The 18937-nt window shown below is 40.5% G+C and overlaps 1 protein-coding gene and 1 long non-coding RNA gene across 2 annotated transcripts; both read right to left on the bottom strand.

Moving 5' to 3' along the window:
- Positions 1-432: 432 nt before the first annotated feature.
- LOC115165151 (uncharacterized) lies at positions 433-4087 on the bottom strand. Its single transcript, XR_003870076.1, has 2 exons — positions 3739-4087; positions 433-1198 (listed from the first exon to the last, which is right to left on the bottom strand). It is a non-coding gene; the product is annotated as an uncharacterized LOC115165151 (long non-coding RNA).
- Positions 4088-6594: 2507 nt separating this feature from the next.
- LOC115165138 (butyrophilin-like protein 1) lies at positions 6595-14509 on the bottom strand. The gene is made up of 4 exons (XM_029718181.1): positions 13897-14509; positions 12215-12241; positions 8147-8479; positions 6595-7722 (listed from the first exon to the last, which is right to left on the bottom strand). The coding sequence occupies exons 2-4, from the start codon at positions 12234-12236 to the stop codon at positions 7709-7711; spliced, it is 369 nt and encodes a 122-aa protein (XP_029574041.1). The 5' UTR covers positions 12237-12241; positions 13897-14509; the 3' UTR covers positions 6595-7708.
- Positions 14510-18937: the final 4428 nt, after the last annotated feature.

Below are 18937 nucleotides of genomic sequence, written 5' to 3' on the forward strand. Positions count from 1 at the left end.
AGGGAAAGGGATGTAAGCAGTGCTACTATTGGAACAGTCTAAACATCACAGAATGCTTCATACGAGGACATCAAACTGAATTCAAGCTGATTCTATTTTAATATTGGAGTGTGAATTGTTGACCTCTATAGAAGATATATTGTAGGAGGACTATGTGAAAGGGAAAGGGGGACACCTAGTCAGTCGTCCAACTGAATTTATTCAACTGCAATGTGTTTCCGCATTTAACTCAACCCCTCTGAAATGTTGAGCTCTACAGCAGATATATTGTGGGAGATCTATGATCTGAAAATTCTGGATAATTAGAAGAACATCTATACATCTTAATCCAACCTACCTTGAGAACATTTGGGGAGAGTATTGATAAATGTAAAGAAACTGATTTAATTTGTAGCCTTGAAGAAGACACACTGCTGATCACAAGGCCTGTAGTTTTTATAGTATCAGATTAACACTCTGGTCTGTTCTTTGTCTTGTGTTATTGGTTGTCAATAAACAAAACAGACAAATAAGTAATTACTCACGTCGTCCTGATCATCCATTATCCAAGATGGAGAGTCATGAATAATGATCATGTAAAACAGAATGCATTAGTTATTATTGTTCATTGAATTTCTGTCTCATTACATCATTTAATGAAATACCATACATCATATTGATATGACTGTTCATCACATTCATTACTAATGTACATCTAGGGAAAGGGATGTAGCAGCACTACTATGTGAGCAGTCTGAGAATGACTGAATGCTTCATAATAAGACATCAAGCTAAATTCAAGCTGATTTTATTTTAATTTTAATGTGTGAAATATTGAGCTATATGGCAGATATATTGTGGGAGGTTTATGGTATTGCTCCTGATCATCCATTATCCAAGATGGAGAGGAATGAATATTGATAATGTATAACAACATGTATGAGTTATTACAGTTACATTCAATCCAATTTCAGTCACATTACATTATTCAATCAAATACCATACATCATATTGATATGACTGTTCATCACATTCATTACTAATGTACATCTAGGGAAAGGGATGTAAGCAGTGCTACTATTGGAAGAGTCTAAACATCACAGAATGCTTCATACTAGGACATCAAACTGAATTCAAGCTGATGCCATGTTCATTTTGGAGGTTGAAATGTTCATCTTTATGGCAGATATATTGTGGGAGGACTATGTGAAATATTGACCTCTATGGCAGATATATTGTAGGAGGACTATGTGAATGTTGACCTCTACAGCAGATATATTGTGGGAGATCTATGATCTGAAAATTCAGGATAATTTGAAGAACATCTATACATCTTAATCCAACCTACCTTGAGAACATTTGGGGAGAGTATTGATAAATGTAAAGAAACTGATTTAATTTGTAGCCTTGAAGACACACTGCTGTTCACAAGGCCTGTAGTTTTTATAGTATCAGATGAACACTCTGGTCTGTTCTTTGTCTTGTTTTATTGGTTGTCAATAAACAAAACAGACAAATAAGTAATTACTCACCCCATCCTGATCATCCATTATCCAAGATGGAGAGTCATGAATAATGATCATGTAAAACAGAATGTATTAGTTATTATTGTTCATTGAATTTCAGTCACATTACATAATTCAATCAAATACCATACATCATGTTGATATGACTGTTCATCACATTCATTACTAATGTACATCTAGGGAAAGGGATGTAAGCAGTGCTACTATTGGAACAGTCTAAACATCACAGAATGCTTCATACTAGGACATCAAACTGAATTCAAGCTGATTCCATATACATTTTGGAGTGTGAAATGTTGACCTCTATGGCAGGTATAGTGTGGGAGATCTATGATATGAAAATTCTGGATAATTTGAAGAACGTCTATACATCTTAATCCAAACTACCTTGAGAACATTTGGGGAGAGTATTGATAAATGTAAAGAAACTGATTTAATTTGTAGCCTTGAAGAAGACACACTGCTGTTCACAAGGCCTGTAGTTTTATAGTATCAGATTAACACTCTGGTCTGTTCTTTGTCTTGTGTTATTGGTTGTCAATAAACAAAACAGACAAATAAGTAATTACTCACCTGGTCCTGATCATCCATTATCCAAGATGGAGAGTCATGAATAATGATCATGTAAAACAGAATGGATTAGTTATTATTGTCGATTGAATTTCTGTCTCATTACATAATTTAATGAAATACCATACATCATATTGGAATGACTGTTCATCACATTCATTACTAATGTACATCTAGGGAAAGGGATGTAGCAGCACTACTATGTGAGCAGTCTGAGAATGACTGAATGCTTCATAATAAGACATCAAGGTAAATTCAAGATTATTCTATTTTAATGTTGGTTTGTGAAATGTTGAGCTCTATGGCAGATATATTGTGGGAGGTTTATGGTATTGCTCCTGATCATCCATTATCCAAGATGGAGAGGAATGAATATTGATAATGTATAACAAAATGTATGAATTACTACAGCTACATTCAATCCAATTTCATTCACATTACATTATTCAATCAAATACCATACATCATATTGATATGACTGTTCATCACATTCATTACTAATGTACATCTAGGGAAAGGGATGTAAGCAGTGCTACTATTGGAACAGTCTAAACATCACAGAATGCTTCATACGAGGACATCAAACTGAACTCAAGCTGATTCTATTTTAATATTGGAGTGTGAATTGTTGACCTCTATAGAAGATATATTGTAGGAGGACTATGTGAAAGGGAAAGGGGGACACCTAGTCAGTCGTCCAACTGAATGTATTCAACTGCAATGTGTTTCCGCATTTAACTCAACCCCTCTGAAATGTTGAGCTCTACAGCAGATATACTGTGGGAGATCTATGATCTGAAAATTCTGGATAATTTGAAGAACATCTATACATCTTAATCCAACCTACCTTGAGAACATTTGGGGAGAGTATTGATAAATGTAAAGAAACTGATTTAATTTGTAGCCTTGAAGAAGACACACTGCTGTTCACAAGGCCTGTAGTTTTTATAGTATCAGATTAACACTCTGGTCTGTTCTTTGTCTTGTGTTATTGGTTGTCAATAAACAAAACAGACAAATAAGTAATTACTCACCCCATCCTGATCATCCATTATCCAAGATGGAAAGTCATGAATAATGATCATGTAAAACAGAATGTATTAGTTATTATTGTTCATTGAATTTCTGTCTCATTACATAATTTAATGAAATACCATACATCATATTGGAATGACTGTTCATCACATTCATTACTAATGTACATCCAGGGAAAGGGATGTAGCAGCACTACTATGTGAGCAGTCTGAGAATGACTGAATGCTTCATAATAAGACATCAAGCTAAATTCAAGCTGATTTTATTTTAATTTTAATGTGTGAAATATTGAGCTATATGGCAGATATATTGTGGGAGGTTTATGGTATTGCTCCTGATCATCCATTATCCAAGATGGAGAGGAATGAATATTGATAATGTATAACAAAATGTGTGAATTATTATAATTACATTCAATCCAATTTCATTCCATTACATTATTCAATGAAATACCATACATCATATTGATATGACTGTTCATCACATTCATTACTAATGTACATCTAGGGAAAGGGATGTAAGCAGTGCTACTATTGGAACAGTCTAAACATCACAGAATGCTTCATACTGGGACATCAAACTGAATTCAAGCTGATGCCATGTTCATTTTGGATGTTCAAAGGTTGACCTCTATGGCAGATGTATTGTGGGAGGACTATGTGAAATATTGACCTCTATGGCAGATATATTGTAGGAGGACTATGTGAATGTTGACCTCTATGGCAGATATATTGTGGGAGATCTATGATCTGAAAATTCTGGATAATTTGAAGAACATCTATACATCTTAATCCAACCTACCTTGAGAACATTTGGGGAGAGTATTGATAAATGTAATGAAACTGATTTAATTTGTAGTCTTGAAGAAGACACACTGCTGTTCACAAGGCCTGTAGTTTTTATAGTATCAGATTAACACTCTGGTCTGTTCTTTGTCTTGTGTTATTGATTGTCAATAAACAAAACAGACAAATAAGTAATTACTCACCAATTGCTGATCATCCATTATCCAAGATGGAGAGTCATGAATAATGATCATGTAAAACAGAATGTATTAGTTATTATTGTTCATTGAATTTCAGTCACATTACATAATTCAATCAAATACCATACATCATGTTGATATGACTGTTCATCACATTCATTACTAATATACATCTAGGGAAAGGGATGTAAGCAGTGCTACTATTGGAACAGTCTAAACATCACAGAATGCTTCATACTAGGACATCAAACTGAATTCAAGCTGATTCCATATACATTTTGGAGTGTGAAAAGTTGACCTCTATGGCAGGTATATTGTGGGAGATCTATGATATGAAAATTCTGGATAATTTGAAGAACGTCTATACATCTTAATCCAAACTACCTTGAGAACATTTGGGGAGAGTATTGATAAATGTAAAGAAACTGATTTAATTTGTAGCCTTGAAGAAGACACACTGCTGTTCACAAGGCCTGTAGTTTTTATAGTATCAGATTAACACTCTGGTCTGTTCTTTGTCTTGTGTTATTGGTTGTCAATAAACAAAACAGACAAATAAGTAATTACTCACCTGGTCCTGATCATCCATTATCCAAGATGGAGAGTCATGAATAATGATCATGTAAAACAGAATGGATTAGTTATTATTGTCGATTGAATTTCTGTCTCATTACATAATTTAATGAAATACCATACATCATATTGGAATGACTGTTCATCACATTCATTACTAATGTACATCTAGGGAAAGGGATGTAGCAGCACTACTATGTGAGCAGTCTGAGAATGACTGAATGCTTCATAATAAGACATCAAGGTAAATTCAAGATTATTCTATTTTAATGTTGGTTTGTGAAATGTTGAGCTCTATGGCAGATATATTGTGGGAGGTTTATGGTATTGCTCCTGATCATCCATTATCCAAGATGGAGAGGAATGAATATTGATAATGTATAACAAAATGTATGAATTACTACAGCTACATTCAATCCAATTTCATTCACATTACATTATTCAATCAAATACCATACATCATATTGATATGACTGTTCATCACATTCATTACTAATGTACATCTAGGGAAAGGGATGTAAGCAGTGCTACTATTGGAACAGTCTAAACATCACAGAATGCTTCATACGAGGACATCAAACTGAACTCAAGCTGATTCTATTTTAATATTGGAGTGTGAATTGTTGACCTCTATAGAAGATATATTGTAGGAGGACTATGTGAAAGGGAAAGGGGGACACCTAGTCAGTCGTCCAACTGAATGTATTCAACTGCAATGTGTTTCCGCATTTAACTCAACCCCTCTGAAATGTTGAGCTCTACAGCAGATATACTGTGGGAGATCTATGATCTGAAAATTCTGGATAATTTGAAGAACATCTATACATCTTAATCCAACCTACCTTGAGAACATTTGGGGAGAGTATTGATAAATGTAAAGAAACTGATTTAGTTTGTAGTCTTGAAGAAGACACACTGCTGTTCACAAGGCCTGTAGTTTTTATAGTATCAGATTAACACTCTGGTCTGTTCTTTGTCTTGTGTTATTGGTTGTCAATAAACAAAACAGACAAATAAGTAATTACTCACCCCATCCTGATCATCCATTATCCAAGATGGAGAGTCATGAATAATGATCATGTAAAACAGAATGTATTAGTTATTATTGTTCATTGAATTTCTGTCTCATTACATAATTTAATGAAATACCATACATCATATTAGAATGACTGTTCATCACATTCATTACTAATGTACATCCAGGGAAAGGGATGTAGCAGCACTACTATGTGAGCAGTCTGAGAATGACTGAATGCTTCATAATAAGACATCAAGCTAAATTCAAGCTGATTTTATTTTAATTTTAATGTGTGAAATATTGAGCTATATGGCAGATATATTGTGGGAGGTTTATGGTATTGCTCCTGATCATCCATTATCCAAGATGGAGAGGAATGAATATTGATAATGTATAACAAAATGTGTGAATTATTATAATTACATTCAATCCAATTTCATTCCATTACATAATTCAATCAAATACCATACATCATATTGATATGACTGTTCATCACATTCATTACTAATGTACATCTAGGGAAAGGGATGTAAGCAGTGCTACTATTGGAACAGTCTAAACATCACAGAATGCTTCATACGAGGACATCAAACTGAATTCAAGCTGATGCCATGTTCATTTTGGAGGTTGAAATGTTCATCTTTATGGCAGATATATTGTGGGAAGACTATGTGAAATATTGACCTCTATGGCAGATATATTGTAGGAGGACTATGTGAATGTTGACCTCTATGGCAGATATATTGTGGGAGATCTATGATCTGAAAATTCTGGATAATTTGAAGAACATCTATACATCTTAATCCAACCTACCTTGAGAACATTTGGGGAGAGTATTGATAAATGTAAAGAAACTGATTTAATTTGTAACCTTGAAGAAGACACACTGCTGTTCACAAGGCCTGTAGTTTTTATAGTATCAGATTAACACTCTGGTCTGTTCTTTGTCTTGTGTTATTGGTTGTCAATAAACAAAACAGACAAATAAGTAATTACTCACGTCGTCCTGATCATCCATTATCCAAGATGGAGAGTCATGAATAATGATCATGTAAAACAGAATGTATTAGTTATTATTGTTCATTGAATTTCTGTCTCATTACATAATTTAATGAAATACCATACATCATATTGATATGACTGTTCATCACATTCATTACTAATGTACATCTAGGGAAAGGGATGTAGCAGCACTACTATGTGAGCAGTCTGAGAATGACTGAATGCTTCATAATAAGACATCAAGCTAAATTCAAGTTGATTCCATTTTAATGTTGGTTTGTGAAATGTTGAGCTATATGGCAGATATATTGTGGGAGGTTTATGGTATTGCTCCTGATCATCCATTATCCAAGATGGAGAGGAATGAATATTGATAATGTATAAAAAAATGTGTGAATTATTATAATTACATTCAATCCAATTTCATTCCATTACATTATTCAATCAAATACCATACATCATATTGATATGACTGTTCATCACATTCATTACTAATGTACATCTAGGGAAAGGGATGTAAGCAGTGCTACTATTGGAACAGTCTAAACATCACAGAATGCTTCATACGAGGACATCAAACTGAACTCAAGCTGATTCTATTTTAATATTGGAGTGTGAATTGTTGACCTCTATAGAAGATATATTGTAGGAGGACTATGTGAAAGGGAAAGGGGGACACCTAGTCAGTCGTCCAACTGAATTTATTCAACTGCAATGTGTTTCCGCATTTAACTCAACCCCTCTGAAATGTTGAGCTCTACAGCAGATATACTGTGGGAGATCTATGATCTGAAAATTCTGGATAATTTGAAGAACATCTATACATCTTTATCCAACCTACCTTGAGAACATTTGGGGAGAGTATTGATAAATGTAAAGAAACTGATTTAATTTGTAGCCTTGAAGAAGACACACTGCTGTTCACAAGGCCTGTAGTTTTTATAGTATCAGATTAACACTCTGGTCTGTTCTTTGTCTTGTGTTATTGGTTGTCAATAAACAAAACAGACAAATAAGTAATTACTCACCCCGTACTGATCATCCATTATCCAAGATGGAGAGTCATGAATAATGATCATGTAAAACAGAATGTATTAGTTATTATCATTACCTTCAAATCACCATCTGTCACATGATCCTCTCAAATACCATAGTGATGTGATATACATCAGAGGGGTATGAGTGTTCATCACATTCATTACTAATGACAATCAAGGGACGTGACAGTAATGTTGGAATGGTTCTAATGCTTTAGGACAAGCTCAAAGCTCAGAGTGATGGTAATATGCATTGTAACTAGTTGATATTCAGAATGAATCTAGTCTATTCATCTGGAACTCCTACTATGAACTCCTACCTACATGAGAAAGTAGAAGTGTTCTGTACAGGGAAAGAGACTGGTTGTTATTGTTGTTGTTTATGTGTTTAGAAACATTACTGGAGTTCTAGAACACTTACCTCCTCTATCCCATAAACACACTGCAGCCTCCTCCTTCTGTTCTCCATGGATGACCTGACATATGTAGACTCCTCTATCTGACTCCCTGTAGGCTCTCAGCCTCAGAGACACGTTGCCTCTCTCCAGCTCCTGGGTGATCAGACTCACTCTGCCCTCATAGCCACTCCTCTCTGTCACCTGGCCATTCTGATACAGGTAAATACACTCTGTCTCTTTAAACCACCTGATCGTCGTTGCAACAGCACTGGTGTCAGGTGAGAGGTGACAGGGGAGGGTGACCTCTTTACCAACATCAGCCTCCACATTGTCTCCTGAGGTGAGTTTAAACTGAGCTGTTCAGAAAGAGAGAACATTTCATGTTTAATGACATCGTCTGTGTCAGGAACACAAATACTCTCAGTACATTTATAAACACAGCTGAATGAAAAACTACAATAGACATACAACAACCAGGACCATGTCAATTCTAAAATACAACACACACAATCCCAGACAGACATATTCATTTGAAGGAAAGTATATATGTCATAGAAGAATGTGATGCTACAATCTAGAATGATATTATCCCATTTGTTCCCACATCTTTCCCAGACATGCCACTATGCAAATCTTATGCCACTAGTAAGCCTAACATGTCATCCATTTTGATTATTTATTTATTTAAAAGTATGTTTTATTCTTGGCCATAACTGTGACAGAGTGCTCTGCCTATAATAACATGAACAGATATTTACCCCTATTCCTCAACCTCAATATCTATATACCTCAGCCCACTTACCCACACACCTAAACTCAATGACCCACACACCCCAGCCCTGTTACCCCCATGCCCTAACCCTGACACCCACATGCCAATACCCTCCAATCTATACAATCAAGTACAGATACAGGCATATCCTGGCCCTAAATGACCTGTGTGTTACTCAAGACCCCAGTTCCTTTGCCAATACACCTCATCCCTGTTACTTTCCTATCTCAGCCCTGTTACCCACTTTCCTTAGGCCTGTATTCCCCAAGTCACCAACAGTAACCTATATCCAGCTATTCACTGCACACCCCAACCCTGTTATCAGCATGTTTTAGTCCTGTGACATCTGACCTGTACACACTAATCATTTCATAGATAAACTAATATTACAGTGGTATAACACATGTGCCCCAGCCCCAATCTCTTTTTTATACCACAAACGTTGTTGCCAGAAAGGATTTGAATGGGCAATAGACGTCCATCCAGCCCCATTACCTGTCTGAACCTTGTGTATCCCTACACCCCATTATAAACTAGGGAAATCCATGGGCATCCTCATATAAAACAGGTCTACCCCAGTGTCCAAGCCTCAACATTCATACTAACCAGGTCTACCATTGTGCAAGAGACACTAAACAAACCTAATAACATCAAATATTACTTCAATTATTATACTTATTCAGTTTATTGGTCTATACATGGCCAATTCCCTCTGAAATAACAACATATGATGTTTTACAGTAAAAATCTCTGATTTAACATCAGTAAAGGTTAATGGATAATGGTAAAATCATCTGTAACATCATTTTGAGCCAGTATATCCTGAACCAAACTCAACTTAAATCTACTGAAGAAAGAAAAGGATCTGCTATGACTAAATATATACAATAAATTAGAGGCACTGTATTTTCCCATTAGTCAGAAATGTTTGGCAGGTAGCCTAGCACTTAAGAACATTGGGCCAGTAACTGAAACGTCGCTGGTTTGAATCCCTGAGGCAACTAGGAAAACATTAGTTGATCTGCCCTTGAGCAAGGCACTTAAAATGTGTATCCAGAGCAATTAGGATTATTTATTTAACGAGTCAAGTCAGTTAAGAACCAATTCTTATTTAGAATGGCAGCCTACCACGGACGACGCTGACTTGTTCAGGGGAAGAACAACAGACTTTTACCTTGTCATCTCGGGGATTCAGCAACCTTTCAGTTACTGGCCCAACACTCTAACCACAAGGCTTCCTGCCATCTCTACACTCTAACCACTAGGCTACCTGCCACCTCTACACTCTAACCACTAGGCTACCTGCCACCTCTACACTCTAACCACTAGGCTACCTGCCACCTATACACTCTAACCACTAGGCTACCTGCCACCTCTACACTCTAACCACTAGGCTACCTGCCACCTCTACACTCTAACCACTAGGCTACCTGCCACCTCTACACTCTAACCACTAGGCTACCTGTCACCTCTACACTCTAACCACTAGGCTACCTGCCACCGCTACACTCTAACCACTAGGCTACCTGCCACCTCTACACTCTAACCACTAGGCTACCTGCCACCTCTACACTCTAACCACTAGGCTACCTGCCACCTCTACACTCTAACCACTAGGCTACCTGCCACCTCTACACTCTAACCACTAGGCTACCTGCCTCCTCTACACTCTAACCACTAGTCTACCTGCCACCTCTACACTCTAACCACTAGGCTACCTGCCACCTCTACACTCTAACCACTAGGCTACCTGCCACATCTACACTCTAACCACTAGGCTACCTGCCACCTCTACACTCTAACCACTAGGCTACCTGCCACCTCTACACTCTAACCACTAGGCTACCTGCCACCTCTACACTCTAACCACTAGTCTACCTGCCACCTCTACACTCTAACCACTAGGCTACCTGCCACCTCTACACTCTAACCACTAGGCTACCTGCCACCTCTACACTCTAACCACTAGGCTACCTGCCACCTCTACACTCTAACCACTAGGCTACCTGCCACCTCTACACTCTAACCACTAGGCTACCTGCCACATCTACACTCTAACCACTAGGCTACCTGCCACCTCTACACTCTAACCACTAGGCTACCTGCCTCCTCTACACTCTAACCACTAGGCTACCTGCCCCCTCTACACTCTAACCACTAGGCTACCTGCCCCCTCTACACTCTAACCACTAGGCTACCTGCCACCTCTACACTCTAACCACTAGGCTACCTGCCACCTCTACACTCTAACCACTAGGCTACCTGCCACCTCTACACTCTAACCACTAGGCTACCTGCCACCTCTACACTCTAACCACTAGGCTACCTGCCACCTGTACACTCTAACCACTAGGCTACCTGCCACCTCTACACTCTAACCACTAGGCTACCTGCCACCTGTACACTCTAACCACTAGGCTACCTGCCACCTCTACACTCTAACCACTAGGCTACCTGCCACCTCTACACTCTAACCACTAGGCTACCTGCCACCTCTACACTCTAACCACTAGGCTACCTGCCACCCCTACACTCTAACCACTAGGCTACCTGCCACCTCTACACTCTAACCACTAGGCTACCTGCCACCTCTACACTCTAACCACTAGGCTACCTGCCACCTCTACACTCTAACCACTAGGCTACCTGCCACCTCTACACTCTAACCACTAGGCTACCTGCCACCTCTACACTCTAACCACTAGGCTACCTGCCCCCTCTACACTCTAACCACTAGGCTACCTGCCACCTATACACTCTAACCACAAGGCTACCTGCCGCCTCTACACTCTAACCACTAGGCTACCAGCCACCTCTACACTCTAACCACTAGGCTACCTGCCACCTCTACACTCTAACCACTAGGCTACCTGCCGCCTCTACACTCTAACCACAAGGCTACCTGCCGCCTCTACACTCTAACCACTAGGCTACCTGCCACCTCTACACTCTAACCACTAGGCTACCTGCCACCTCTACACTCTAACCACTAGGCTACCTGCCACCTCTACACTCTAACCACTAGGCTACCTGCCACCTGTACACTCTAACCACTAGGCTACCTGCCACCTCTACACTCTAACCACTAGGCTACCTGCCACCTCTACACTCTAACCACTAGGCTACCTGCCACCTCTACACTCTAACCACTAGGCTACCTGCCGCCCCTCATGTTACAAACACATTTCATCCAGACACACATTTACACATAAAGAGAAATAAAACCACAAACACATTTCATTTTCAATAGTTGGTTTAGTTCTGTTCTCCCAGATACATGAAAGAAAGGTTCATCATTAATTATAGCATGTTGACTTACTATGAACTCTGGACTCTGCCATTTTAACTGCAATAAAAAGAGAAAACATTCATATTTACATCATTACCATTCATCAAATTCTCTCTTTTGCTCAATCACACAGATACAAACATCACTTCCTCTTTCTCCAGTCCTCATTGTTTTAAAACAGGACTGTTGTGTCTAGTTTGGCAAGTGAAATATACTGAGATCTCCTTTTAAATATGTCCACAGTTTCAGACCTCCTCAGGTTCTCTGGCAGGCTATTCCAGAGGCTGGGGGCATAATAACTAAAGGCTGCCTCTCCATGCCTCTTGGTCCTAGGCTTCAGGATAGTTAAAAGGCCAGTTTCAGACCTCCTCAGGTTCTCTGGCAGGCTATTCCAGAGGCTGGGGGCATAATAACTAAAGGCTGCCTCTCCATGCCTCTTGGTCCTAGGCTTCAGGATAGTTAAAAGGCCAGTTTCAGACCTCCTCAGGTTCTCTGGCAGGCTATTCCAGAGGCTGGGGGCATAATAACTAAAGGCTGCCTCTCCATGCCTCTTGGTCCTAGGCTTCAGGATAGTTAAAAGGCCAGTTTCAGACCTCCTCAGGTTCTCTGGCAGGCTATTCCAGAGGCTGGGGGCATAATAACTAAAGGCTGTCTCTCCATGCCTCTTGGTCCTAGGCTTCAGGATCGTTAAAAGGCCAGTTTCAGACCTCCTCAGGTTCTCTGGCAGGCTATTCCAGAGGCTGGGGGCATAATAACTAAAGGCTGCCTCTCCATGCCTCTTGGTCCTAGGCTTCAGGATAGTTAAAAGGCCAGTGCCAGAGGACCTGAGGGACATACTGGGTACATAACTTAAAAGCATGTCTGACATGTGATGAGGTGCACTATGGAACGCCGTTTGGGTCTTTGCGTGTTAAAAAGATACACGTCAAATAACATTATTTGAACGTGTTAAATTATTATGTGACGTAGAGTCATATTCAGGTCCTGATTGGTCAATAAGCTTATTTGACGCGTATCTTTTTGACAGGCAAAGACCCAAACGGCGTTCCGTAGAACAGGGCGTGTCGTTTCCAATGTGAACAAATGAGTCATAGTGGGCGGAACCAGCAAGGAGGTGGGCAGGGCCAGGCACGACCTAGCGAGATCCTATTGGTGCGTTCTTGCGTCATCTGCATATGTCCGTTAGGGAACGCCTCCGTTGTGAAGTGCGCATGTGTATTAACTCAATTCTCCTTCTAAACAGGTTATTATGAAAAACCTTTGCAAAAAGGGTGATGTCTACAAAACTTAGTCCACTCTGTTCATAACAGATTCTAGTTTTGGGAACAAAAATAACGGTATAATAACGGTTTAATCGATGAGAAAATGTGCAGAATGTCGGCCAGAATCCGTGTCGTTCCATCTTGTTCCTCTGACTAACATATCTGGTAGTGAGTGGAAACGCCAAGCGGAGGCTTCACATTATACATCCAGTGAAATGTCTGTCTCATTCATTGTTCTATTTGTGGCACAATTCACTTCTTCTTCTATGATATCATGGTGGTCGTATTGATAACCTTACCAATAAAAGCTATGAAGTCAACTATATTCATTATCAAAGTGTCCTTTGACGCTGCACATTAATGAGACCAGATTTCTGAACAGGCTTCTAAACAATGACAAGGCTGTTGTGTCTAGTTTGGAAAGTGAAATATACTGAGATCTCCTCTTACCTTTACTGGTCTTCACGTCCTCCACTTCACATTCAAAATAGTTGATTTAAATCTATAACCACTCTAATAGTCACTATATGTGCATATCTACACGTTTTTACAGAACAATCTACACCTCTGGTCTAAACTGCGACACAACTTTCACTTTCACTTTTACACAGACACTTGGAGTAAACTCCTCCCCCCAGCCTCTCTGGTTATTAGAAAACCCAGTCACAAAGTCTAAATGGTCTATAGGACTATCGTAAAATGTCATGAAAACAGAAATGTACATATCTGATCTTAATTTAGGTTTAAGGTTAGGCATAAGGTTAGCAGTGTGTAGAATAGGGTTCAAATCAGAAGACCGATCCAGCCAGCAGATGGTAGTGATGTTCTTTAATTATAGTCATATTATCCTGAGCTGTAAAGATTTAACAGTGCCTATCAATATTAGCTTCTCTTATCTCTTTGGACCCATTCACATGAGTAAATGAGTGAAATTGCTTCCATGACAAATAGTCTCAATGCTTTTCCATCCCCTCCTAACAAAATAAATGTAGCTGACTGGTGGTCATTTACTGTCTGAGAAGAGAGTATCATTACCACCTGCTGGTCAATGTTGGGAACTGCGGTGAATTTACAAATCAGAAAGTCAGACACGTGATTTAGGGGTCTGTTGTGGTGGACAGACCGGCTCTTTTTGGCTCCCAAACGGCTCTTTAAATAATATAAGTTTTGTATTTTTTCAAGTCAAACAGTATGCGATAGTTTGACTATGATTGGTGTTAAAACAATTCTAATTCAATTATTAAATGAAATCATACTCTACCTTAACCACAATGTATTTAAAATGCATTGGTTTGTTATGAAAAATAATGCTATTAAACATTTGCATTTAAAGTATAACTTTTTAATGTATATAAACAAAGTGCATATAAATGTAACAATTCAAAACGAATACAATCTGAACAACATAACAATAGAATATTGCACCATATCAAAGAAAAATAAATTACAATGTGCAAAACTGCAGCATCTCACTTAAAACATTAAACTGGTCCCTCTTTTCTCTCTCTTCTTTATTACCATGTTATAACCAGCAGCACACAGCAATGCTTTTATGAGAGGTTTACATTCAGAAATGTAAGCTGCCTCACTTTAGAGGGGCTGATGTGGTTTCTTCTTCTTCTATGATATCATGACGGTACGTAAACATTAGTTTCAGTGCATGCCGTCACCTACTGTGCTAGAAAGTACTATCAATCTTCTTTTTTTTTACCGTTATTTTACCAGGTAAGTTGACAGAGAACACGTTCTCATTTACAGCAACGACCTGGGGAATAGTTACAGGGGAGAGGAGGGGGATGAATGAGCCAATTGGAAGCTGGGGATGATTAGGTGACCATGATGGTATGAGGGACAGATTGGGAATTTAGCCAAGACACCAGGGTTAACACGGCCTACTCTTACAGTAAGTGCCATGGGATCTTTAACAACCTCAGAGTGTCAGGACACCCGTTTAACATCCCATCCAAAAGACAGCGTCCCCAATCACTGCCCTGGGGTATTTTTTTAGACCAGAGGAAAGAGTGCCTCCTACTGGCCCTCCAACACCATTTCCAGCAGCATCTGGTCTCTGGTCTCCCATCCAGGGACTGACCAGGACCAACCCTGCTTAGCTTCAGAAGCAAGCCAGCAGTGGGATGCAGGGTGGAATGATATGGGTGGTATGATATGGGTGGTATGATATGGGTGGTATGATATGGGTGGTATGATATGCCCAAATCTGTATAATCATGAAAATGAAATAAAAACCAAATAAATCCCTACTAACTTGTACCACAGCCTCCCCCTCCCCCTAAAACGCCTCCCCAACCACCCTCCCCCATTCAACTTGATCGATCTATATCATGTTTAAACACTCCACCCTGAGGATTGTTCAGCATGTCAACAACCACTTCAACAGTAACATCTGTTACTGCACAATAACCTTCAACCTGGCATTTCTGCTTTCCACAAACCCTGAGTGACACAGTGGTCTAAGGCACTATATCACAGTGGTCTAACGCACTACATCACAGTGGTCTAAGGCACTACATCACAGTGCTAGCTGTGCCACTAGAGATTCTGGGTTCAAGTCCAGGCTCTGTCTTAGCCTGCCGTGGGGCGGTGCACAATTGGTCCAGGGGCGAGTCCGTACGAGAGTTGCAGCGATGAGACAAGACTGTAACTACCAATTGGACACCACAAAATTGAGGAGAAAGTTTTTTTTTTAAATAACACCAGCCCGACAGTAGGTTCATTTACTACAGGAGCAGCCATGGAAGCTCCATCAGTCTGACAGTAGGTTCATTTACTACAGGAGCAGCCATGGAAGCTCCATCAGTCTGACAGTAGGTTCATTTACTACAGGAGCAGCCATGGAAGCTCCATCAGTCTGACTGTAGGTTCATTTACTACAGGAGCAGCCATGGAAGCTCCATCAGTCTGACAGTAGGTTCATTTACTACAGGAGCAGCCATGGAAGCTCCATCAGTCTGACAGGTTCATTTACTACAGGAGCAGCCATGGAAGCTCCATCAGTCTGACAGTAGGTTGACTTACTACAGGAGCAGCCATGGAAGCTCCATCAGTCTGACAGTAGGTTCATTTACTACAGGAGCAGCCATGGAAGCTCCATCAGTCTGACAGTAGGTTCATTTACTACAGGAGCAGCCATGGAAGCTCCATCAGTCTGACAGTAGGTTGACTTGCTACAGGAGCAGCCATAGAAGCTCCATCAGTCTGACAGAAAGTTCATTTACTACAGGAGCAGCCATGGAAGCTCCATTAGTCTGACAGTGGGTTCATTTACTACAGGAGCAGCCATGGAAGCTCCATCAGTCTGACAGTAGGTTCACTAACTACAGGAGCAGCCATGGAAGCTCCATCAGTCTGACAGTAGGTTCATTTACTACAGGAGCAGCCATGGAAGCTCCATCAGTCTGACAGTAGGTTCATTTACTACAGGAGCAGCCATGGAAGCTCCATCAGTCTGACTGTAGGTTCATTTACTACAGGAGCAGCCATGGAAGCTCCATCAGTCTGACAGTAGGTTCATTTACTACAGGAGCAGCCATGGAAGCTCCATCAGTCTGACAGGTTCATTTACTACAGGAGCAGCCATGGAAGCTCCATCAGTCTGACAGTAGGTTGACTTACTACAGGAGCAGCCATGGAAGCTCCATCAGTCTGACAGTAGGTTCATTTACTACAGGAGCAGCCATGGAAGCTCCATCAGTCTGACAGTAGGTTCATTTACTACAGGAGCAGCCATCTAAGCTCCATCAGTCTGACAGTAGGTTGACTTGCTACAGGAGCAGCCATAGAAGCTCCATCAGTCTGACAGAAAGTTCATTTACTACAGGAGCAGCCATGGAAGCTCCATTAGTCTGACAGTGGGTTCATTTACTACAGGAGCAGCCATGGAAGCTCCATCAGTCTGACAGTAGGTTCACTAACTACAGGAGCAGCCATGGAAGCTCAATCAGTCTGACAGTAGGTTAATTTACTACAGGAGCAGCCATGGAAGCTCCATCAGTCTGACAGTAGGTTCATTTACTACAGGAGCAGCCATGGAAGCTCCATCAGTCTGACAGTAGGTTCATTTACTACAGGAGCAGCCATGGAAGCTCCATCAGTCTGACAGTAGGTTCATTTACTACAGGAGCAGCCATGGAAGCTCCATCAGTCTGACAGTAGGTTGACTTACTACAGGAGCAGCCATGGAAGCTCCATCAGTCTGACAGTAGGTTGACTTATTACAGGAGCAGCCATGGAAGCTCCATCAGTCTGACAGTAGGTTCATTTACTACAGGAGCAGCCATGGAAGCTCCATCAGTCTGACAGTACGTTCATTTACTACAGGAGCAGCCATGGAAGCTCCATCAGTCCACACTGCAATTTCACCAATCTGTTGGACAGCCTCTCCATATGATACATCATGACTAAATCTATATCTCTGAGTCTCTCTAACCTGTTTCATCTTGCTCGCTGGCTCCATCTTGTGCCTCTTGAACTGGAATTGACACCAAAGATAATCCTCACCATCACTAATATCACAACACAGATCAGCCTCACCATCACTAAAACCACACCACAGATCAGCCTCACCATCACTAATACCACACAACAGATCAGCCTCACCATCACTAAAACCACACCACAGATCAGCCTCACCATCACTAATACCTCACCACAGATCAGCCTCACCATCACTAATACCACACCACAGATCAGCCTCACCATCACTAAAACCACACCACAGATCAGCCTGACCATCACTAATACCACACCACAGATCAGCCTCACCATCACTAATACCACACCACAGATCAGCCTCGCCATCACTAATACCACACCACAGATCAGCCTCACCATCACTAATACCACACCACTGATCAGCCTCACCATCACTAATACCACACCACAGACCAGCCTCACCATCACTAATACCACACCACAGATCAGCCTCACCATCACTAATAACACACCACAAATCAGCCTCACCATCACTAATACCACACCACAGATCAGCCTCACCATCACTAATACCACACCACAGATCAGCCTCACCATCACTAATACCTCATCACAGATCAACCTCACCATCACTAATACCACACCACAGATCAGCCTCACCATCACTAATACCACACCACAGATCAGCCTCACCATCACTAATACCACACCACAGATCAGCCTCACCATCACTAATACCACACCACAGATCAGCCTCACCATCACTAATACCACACCACAGATCAGCCTCACCATCACTAATACCACACCACAGATCAGCCTCACCATCACTAATACCACACCACAGATCAGCCTCACCATCACTAATACCACACCACAGATCAGCCTCACCATCACTAATACCTCACCACAGATCAGCCTCACCATCACTAAAACCACACCACAGATCAGCCTCACCATCACTAATACCACACCACAGATCAGCCTCACCATCACTAATACCACACCACAGATCAGCCTCACCATCACTAATACCACA

This window comes from Salmo trutta, chromosome 27 (genome assembly GCF_901001165.1).
Source record: "Salmo trutta chromosome 27, fSalTru1.1, whole genome shotgun sequence".
NCBI lineage: Eukaryota > Metazoa > Chordata > Actinopteri > Salmoniformes > Salmonidae > Salmo > Salmo trutta.